Source organism: Vombatus ursinus, unplaced genomic scaffold (assembly GCF_900497805.2).
Source record: "Vombatus ursinus unplaced genomic scaffold, bare-nosed wombat genome assembly UNPS02009770.1, whole genome shotgun sequence".
Classification (NCBI taxonomy): Eukaryota; Metazoa; Chordata; class Mammalia; order Diprotodontia; family Vombatidae; genus Vombatus; species Vombatus ursinus.
The window spans coordinates 18,037,563-18,045,565 of record NW_020949548.1 but is presented as its reverse complement, the minus strand read 5'-3'; the positions used below and the strand labels follow the sequence as shown (position 1 = coordinate 18,045,565).

The following is an 8,003-nucleotide window of genomic DNA, read 5'->3' as shown; positions in this document are numbered from 1 at the left end:
TGTGTGTGTGTGTGTGTGTGTGTGTGTGTGTGTGTGTGTGTGTGTGTGTTGATGATGATGATGATGCCTGTCATTAGGGAATTTCCTGAATTTTCAGTCTTTGATTTTTGTCAGAAAACTTTGTCCTCTTGCTAGTAGCAACATACTCCCTCTGTTGCCGCAGAATAGACCTGGAAAAAACTCTGGGACCATAGAATCATAGGTAGAGTGTTGGGAAGGACCTTAAAAGGCCTCACCAAGTCCAATACCTTTATTCTACAGATAAGGAAACTGGGATCTAGAGGTCAGAAGAATCTGAGATGAGATTTGAACTGGGTCCAACAGTCTGTCCATTATACCATTCTGCCTCCCCTAGCCGTCTTGCTTCAGGCAGGTTTTCCTAAACTATCCAGGCCAAAGGAATATCTTCTAAATGTCTTCCTGGTCACCCATAAAAAGGCCTTGTAATCCTGAATATCTATGATTTTGTAAATGTGACATTTCCCTTCCTCTGCTTTTTGTTAGTTACTGTGGAAAAATTTATTATCCAATGAGCAATACTCTGTCAATAGGCTTGGACTTTAAGCCTTTCCAGCCATATTTTGGAGACCTTAGGGCCATTTCCACAGCATGGTGAAGCATGTAGTAGGAAAGTGTAAACCCAGACCTTGGCCATGCTAAAGCCTGGGCTGCTGCTGTGCCATTGTAAACATCTTTAGATCTGGCCCTGCTACTTAATAGTTTTATAATTTTTGGGAAAGCCCCTTCTTCCTGGGCCGCAGTTTTCTTGTCTATAAAACGAGAGGGTTGGATTAAATGATCTCTTTAGATTGTAAGCTCCTTAAGGTCAGGGACTGTCCTTTGCCTCTTTTTGTATCCCCAGCACTTAATAAATGTTGACTGATCTAAGGTCCCTTTCAGCCTTAATACTTTGATGTAGGTTTTCGTACCACCATGGAACCCTTGCTAACTACTCATTAATATGATTTGTTCCCTATGAGCAATCACCCTGTGAGGTAGTTCAAGTATTGCTTCCATTTAACAAAGGAAGGGAAGCCTGCTGAGATTGGGATTTGGCTCAAGTTCATACACAGTCTGGACATGAACAGAGCATTTGGACACAGTGGACCCACGTTCTGATAACCACATTCATTGCTCTTTCCACCATGCTACATTGCCTGAATTCCTAGCCTAGAACATCTCTTTGAGGTGAGAAGTCCTAGTATCACCACCATTGAACAGATGAGGAAATTGAATCCAAGAAGTGAAGAATGCTTGCCCAACCAACACACTTAGCGGGAGATGGGACTTGATCCGGGTCTTTGCAGGTCTGGCACTTTTCATACAGTGCTGCCTTTTGTACACCACATGGAGACAGGCAGAGTCCCAGGCCTCCAGTCACTTGCTCAGGATCACAATAAAAACAATAGCCATGTTAAAAGACAGTAACACCACAGGCTGAACCATGAGAGAAATGAGTTGGGTTTTGGCAAAGCAGTATGGCCCAGGGCAGAAAGAGCACTGGATCTTGGGGTCAAGAGAGCCCAGGTTCAGATTCCACAAGTTATCTATTACCTTTCTGTCTTAGGGCAAGCCATTTAGCCTCCCTGGGCCTCAGTTACCTTATGTGTAAAGTTGGATTGGGAAGCCTCTGCTATCTCTTCTAACTTGAGTGTGACAATGGCCCTAATAGTTGGATCACTACCCTGGGAATGATGATAAGGGAAAGTGGAGAGAATGCTTAGGGAAAGCTTCCAGCTAGATGCCAGTAAGGGATGCATTCCTGGAGGGAGAACATTAAATTAGGGACAGAGGAGTAGTCCTGTGATGTCTCTAGTATAAGGAGCTCCAGGATAACCCCCTACCAATGTATGGCTTCTTCTCTAACTGGTGATCTCACTGCCAGCAAGTCAGGTCTTCCTGACTCCCGCAAGCTTCATCCACATCACCACACTGCCTTAACCCTGGCATGATGAAATTGAATGGGCATGTAAATGTCAAATAGTAGAGTTTGATTTTTAAAAAGATCAGCTACAGAAGAACAGGATAGTGTAGTCATGCCTAGACTGCAGTTTGTAAAGAGGGAAAAAACTTTGGACCTCAGTGGACTGCAGACTCAGTCAGTACAAGGCAATGGAATGGAGGCAACTAGGCTTAGTGAGCCGTGGTCGTGGGCTGGACCTGCAACTGTAAAATGGGGATCATAACAGCACCTTCCTCCTAGTGCTGTGAAAATCAACACATAATATTAGTAAAGCGCTCAGCACAGTGCCTGGCACACAGTAGGCGTTTTTCCCTTTCCCAGGCTCAAATAACCAGGTTACCCACTGCCGGGCAGAGGAGAGGCAGGCCTGCCCCGAGCGCGTCTCCCGGTGGGGGGGGGGGTTGGGTTGGGGGGCTCTATACGTTCAGGAGCTTTGGCCAACCCAGGATCCCTCCCTAAGCCCTCCCACGTGGAGCGCCCTTTCTGTGCTCTGGTTGGGGCCGCTCTGGGTGGGCCGGCATCTATAGTTCTGTCAGGCCGGCCTGCGCCAGCCTCGCGACAACACTGCCCGCCGGAACTTGCAGTTTCCCAAAGCTCGCCCAGTCTGGGGCAAGGCTCCACCTCCTAGACCGCGCCTACACGGTAACGTCACTTCCTATAGCGGGAGGAACGCGTCATTTCCGGCAGATTGAACGATTTCCTTCCCTGCTCCCTACGGCCCTCTCTCTTTCGCCGCCAGATCGTCGCCATCATGGGTCGCATGCACGCTCCCGGGTGAGTGGCCAGGGCCCGAGCAGGGAGCCGGGGGCGCGTGGGGCCGGGGAGCGGGGCAGAGGGTACGTAGATTGCGAGGCGCGGGGCGGGCGGTTGGAGCCGGGGCGGGCCACGTTTTCGTCCTTACCCGCTCACGTTTGTGTCTCCTCAGGAAGGGCCTGTCCCAGTCGGCTCTGCCGTACCGCCGCAGCGTGCCCACGGTGAGGGGCCGGGGCGGGACGGGGGCCGGGACGGGGGCCGGGACGAGGAGCGGGCGGGCTGGGAGCGGGGCGCCTGGACCCACTCACCCTGAGTCTCCTCTCCCGCTGCCCGCAGTGGCTGAAGCTCACCTCGGACGACGTGAAGGAGCAGATCTACAAGCTGGCCAAGAAGGGCCTGACGCCCTCCCAGATCGGTGAGTTCCGGCTCCCGATAGCGCCGGCTGCCCACGGTCACGATCTCCTTTGAGCCTCACAACAACTGTGGGAGGCACGGGCTGATAGTCCCAATTTACAGATGAGGAAATCGAGGCAGACAGTGTGACCAGATTCCTAAAAAGATTCCTGGAGGCCTGGAAGATTAAGGCATTGATTCAGCCCGTGTGTGTCGGCTTTTTGTCTTGTTCGGAGGCTGACCCTCAGTTCCCAGTCAAGCAGTGAACCCAGTACGTGCAGATAACACTGCTGGGAACTAAGAGTAAAAAGCAAAAGCCAGAAAAGCCCCCTAGGAGCTTCCATTCCAGTGGAGTCTACATGGATAAATAAGAATGTAGGAGGTGTTGCCTCCTCTATGCAGAGTGACTTCGGGCATGGGTAGAGTTATATCAGGAAAAGGCAGAGGTAAGCTGGAATGCCTTGCAGCCGTGGCTATCCCGTGCCAAGGAGGTCTCCTGTGAAGGTCAGTTTGCCTGGAATGGCTGGAGGGAAGTAACAAAATAAGCCTTAAAAAGAACGTGCGTTGCCTTAATCTCTCCAGACTGAGAAGAGCAGAGCAGTGGCAAGGTCTGAAATATTGCTGTTGCTCTACCTTCACAGTATTGTTTATAAGGCTTCACAGTTGCATTGTGCTTTAAGGTTTGGAAAGCACTTTATTTAAAATCAGTCCCATGCGGATGTGGACTATTTTCTCGACTTTTGCAAATGTGGACACTGAGCTTTGGAAAAACTTGCCCAGAGCCACAGTCTTGCCTGAGGAAGGCTTTGAACCTCATTCATTTTGGCTCCTGACTCCATATCTAACACTCATTGCACTGGTAACTTCTCGTGTTTCTTTAAAAAATCATAAGTTTTAGGCCAAATCTCAACTATTCTGAATTAATAGATTAATTGGGTATTGTTTCCCTTTTCAGGTGTGATCCTGAGGGATTCTCACGGCGTGGCACAAGTACGCTTTGTAACTGGCAACAAAATTTTGAGAATTTTGAAGTCCAAGGGACTTGCCCCTGACCTTCCTGAAGATCTTTATCACTTGATCAAGAAAGCTGTTGCTGTTCGAAAGCATCTTGAGAGAAACAGAAAGGTAAAACGGGTCATAAAATGTAATAAGATGAATCAAGGCAATTGGCAGTTTGGGGGTTTTTTTTTCTTTTTTGGACTCATAAGACAGTATTTTTGTGTATTTTTTTAAATTTAAATTTGCAGCATATTTAAATAACCTTCTTATTCCTTGAAATGTTTTGGGAAAGGGAGTTAAGTTCATCCTGCCCATCATACCCTCAACTTGCATGAAGTGATTTGATCACCCAAAAAAGACTTTGGATGACTGAACATGAATGGTTCAAAGAGTGAATGTGCATATGTGCTTTTTAAATTGTCAAAACAGCTTAGCATTGGATATTTTAGAGTGGTTTTCCTTAGCATTGACAAAACCTTCCTTGGATATCGATTGGATTGTTAGCCGGGGGTGGGGGGGGGGGGCCTTTTTATTTTCACCAAAATCTTTCTACAGATACTAGTTGGCTAGTACACGCCATGGGTGTACCTCAATGTAAAAAAAAAGCCAGGGCTTATGTTGATGTGGAGAGTATTAAGTACTGAGTGGTTTGATTCTGCAGCATAATTATATATGTCTGTTGGGAGGAAAGAATTTACATATATTGTTTCATTAGAATGTAAGCAAGCTCATTGAGGTGTTAATATTTACCTTTTTTTCTTTACCAGTTTTAGCAGTTGTTCCTTCATTATCTTGTATGTTCTTTTGAGAGATTTTCTGGACTGCTTTGATTTTTAGGACAAGGATTCTAAATTCCGTCTGATTCTGAACGAGAGCCGAATTCACCGGCTGGCTCGGTACTACAAGACCAAGAGAGTGCTTCCACCCAATTGGAAATAGTGAGTGTTGATCATTAGTGTCTGTGGATATTTTTATGTGATTGGGGTATATTGAAGCACAGCAGTCCCGGGAATGTCTTTACTGAGCCTGAGAGCCCTGAGCTGCTGGGTGGGCTCCAGGGCTAATCGCCTTGCTTGACGCTGCACTTTGGCAGTTTATTTTTGTGTGGGGGACGTGGAGGACCAAAGTTAATACCTTTTTATTTTCCTTCCTTGCAGTGAATCATCTACAGCTTCTGCTCTGGTTGCATAAATTTTTGTTTATGTACTAAAATAATAAAGTCACATCTAAACTCAATCCTTGTTTTGTTTCTGCTTTTATGAAAAATAACTGTTAGATCTATCTGAAACACCCCTCTTATAGGGAGCTCCTTTAGAGGATCACAATTTACATTGGCCTTAGCCTGCTATCTAGTCACTTTCATTTCACTTTCATTTTAGAGAGAAGGAAACTGAGGCTCACTAATAATTGACTTCTCATTCTTCAGTCACCAAACCTGTATCCATCCCTCTTTTTCTACCACTGTCCTCAACACTTTAAAACTTGCAACCTCTGATCCTGGTCTCCCATCAACTGGCTCTTTACCTGCCTCTTCTCATTTGGTTTTTCAGTCTGTGTGTGATGTCTTCAGTATATGTTAGATCTCTTGGAATTATGTCCACATTTCTCCATAAATTTTTGGAAGGATTTAACCAGCACAACTGAGGTCTTATTTAAGCAAAAGCTGACTTTCATAGTGCCAGCTCTGTCTCTCCGTGCTACAAAAAAGACCTGAACCTTTGTGTTTAACTCTTCCCTCCAAAAATAATCTCCAGTAAAGTACCCACCAGGTGTTAATGTTGCTCTGTAAAATGTCAATCACCTAGGTACTCAAGATGGAAATGAGAGCATCTTAATAGAAATAATAAAATGTACACAAATACACCTGACTATTACTACTGAAATCTTTGAGAACTAGCTTCCCTTTGAACTTCCTTCGGTTTGCTGCTTAATTATTTCTGTGTCTCTGGGCTAGGTTCTGGGTCCTGAAAATGAAGGGGTTGGCTTGGGTGTCCTCAAAAGTGCCAGCCCTACATCCTGGAATCCTTAAATCAATCAGGTAGAATGTCAGTCATCACATTTTAATGCTTTCTAGAATGCTACATTAGCGTCTCTTCCCCTCTTGGCTTTCATTGCCCATTGATGTGCCTGTCTATCCTTGATGCTGAACAACATGTGTTTGACCTGTTGTATGGTGCTCAGCAGTAGTGTTCCCCTTTGTCTTATTCTCTTTGTCCAAGGTGTCCAGGTTCAGTTTCTGCCTATGTGTCCTTGGGACAAGCTTGTGGTATCCAGCCAGTTAGCACATACCACTGAACTCCTAGGGTAAAATCATGTCAGATATTTGAAGATTATATGTGGCCTGGGTCCTAACCTAATAATGGGATGAACATAAAGGAAAGCTAGCCAAATTAAAAATGAAGGAGAAAGTACTTAAATGTGAACAGGACTTTTGAGATGATCTCATCTACACCCTTTCTTTTACAGATGAAGAAATGAGGCCTAAAGCCACTTGTCTCTGGTTACATGGCATAGAGTTGGGATCCCTTCTAGTTGGAAGGGCCACATGAGGGAAAGTTTCATGAAGGTGGTCCTGCAGCTGGGCTCCCAACAGGTAGCTAATGTGGAGGGAGTACACTTAGGTGTGGAGGACTTTCATGGTATTCAGTGACCTGCAGCCAAATCATGTTAGAAATAATAGCCAGAATTTATTTGGCAAAACGTTTTACAAATAGTAACGCATTTGATCTCACAACACTCCTGGGAAATAGGTACTATTATTATCCTCATTTTAGAAAAGGGAAAAACTGAGGTAAATGGAGATTAAGTGACTTACCCAAGGGTTGCGTAGCTAGTCTAAGGCTAGTTTTGAATCCAGGGCTCAATCTACTGTGCTACCTAGCTACCTCAGAATTAGGGTTAAAAATGGAATTACATTCATGTGCCAGAATTTGTTTAGCCATTTAAGCAATTGATGAGCATCCACTTTGTTTTCTCTTTGCTACCACAAAAAGTGCTGTTGTAAATATTTTGGTGTATATCATGCCTTTTTGTTATATACTCCAGGTGTGTATGTAGTGGGATTTCCAAATCGAAGGGTATGGATGTTTTAGTCTCTATTTCGAATAATTCCAAATTGCTTGTATCTACTTACGTAGCATTTATTGTTGGAGGGTTATTATGAGATCAGTTCTGGAACTATTGCCAGTAGAATATTGGAATTGATGTAGCTACAATTTAAGACATTTCCTAAATGCAATCCAGCTCAGTCTCCTCAGGTCAATGTTCCACTTCACTGATGAAGGTATTTACTATTTTTCAAATATATCTAAATGTTGTGAGTAGATACAGAAACTTAAAAGTATCACTAAATTCACAATTGCTTCTGATGATCATGTATGTTCTTAATGAATGCTAAGTACAAATGTAGGAGGTGGAATGGGGTTTTTCACATCAGAAGGGTCCTGCCCCTCTAGTTGGAAATTCCTGTTCTAAAGTGGAGGAGCTGTTATTGGTGTCATAAAGCGTATCTACAATAAGTAAAATCACAGCAGCCGAAATTTATTTTAGAGTTCATTGGATCATACTAGAGCTGGAAGAGACGTGTGAGGCCATTTAGTCCAACCATTTATAGATGAGGAAACTGAGGCCCAGGGAGCTGAAGTGTGGCTTGCTCGAGGTCATGCAGTAGTAATGTCTGATGTGGGATTTGAACCTAGTGGCACCCAACCTGGCACCATTCTGGGTGGGAGGCTTTTGTTACCAGTCTTGATTGTTAGAAATCTTCATTCATTTTTCTCAGGGTCTGAACAGAAGACTTTAAACTGTTAAGATAGTTTCAACATGAACATACTCTTTCTTTGCTTGGTATAGGTTTTAACCTTTGTGATTTTGCACTTAAATGTTATTGCTGTAA

The 8,003-nt window shown here is 44.6% G+C and overlaps 1 protein-coding gene across 1 annotated transcript; it reads left to right on the top strand.

Annotated features, from left to right (window-relative positions):
• The first annotated feature begins 2,677 nt into the window (after nucleotides 1-2,677).
• RPS13 (ribosomal protein S13) lies at nucleotides 2,678-5,344 on the top strand. The gene is made up of 6 exons (XM_027852511.1): nucleotides 2,678-2,737; nucleotides 2,889-2,937; nucleotides 3,053-3,131; nucleotides 4,065-4,234; nucleotides 4,946-5,046; nucleotides 5,266-5,344. Exons 1-6 carry the CDS (start codon nucleotides 2,715-2,717, stop codon nucleotides 5,297-5,299), a joined length of 456 nt encoding a protein of 151 aa, XP_027708312.1. The 5' UTR covers nucleotides 2,678-2,714; the 3' UTR covers nucleotides 5,300-5,344.
• The last annotated feature ends 2,659 nt before the right edge of the window (nucleotides 5,345-8,003 follow it).

Coding starts and splice junctions, on each gene's coding strand:
- RPS13 (XM_027852511.1), top strand. CDS start 2,715: ATGGGTCGCATGCACGCTCCCGG. Junction 2,738..2,888: donor GGTCGCATGCACGCTCCCGG/GTGAGTGGCCAG, acceptor GTGTCTCCTCAG/GAAGGGCCTGTCCCAGTCGG. Junction 4,235..4,945: donor ATCTTGAGAGAAACAGAAAG/GTAAAACGGGTC, acceptor TTTGATTTTTAG/GACAAGGATTCTAAATTCCG.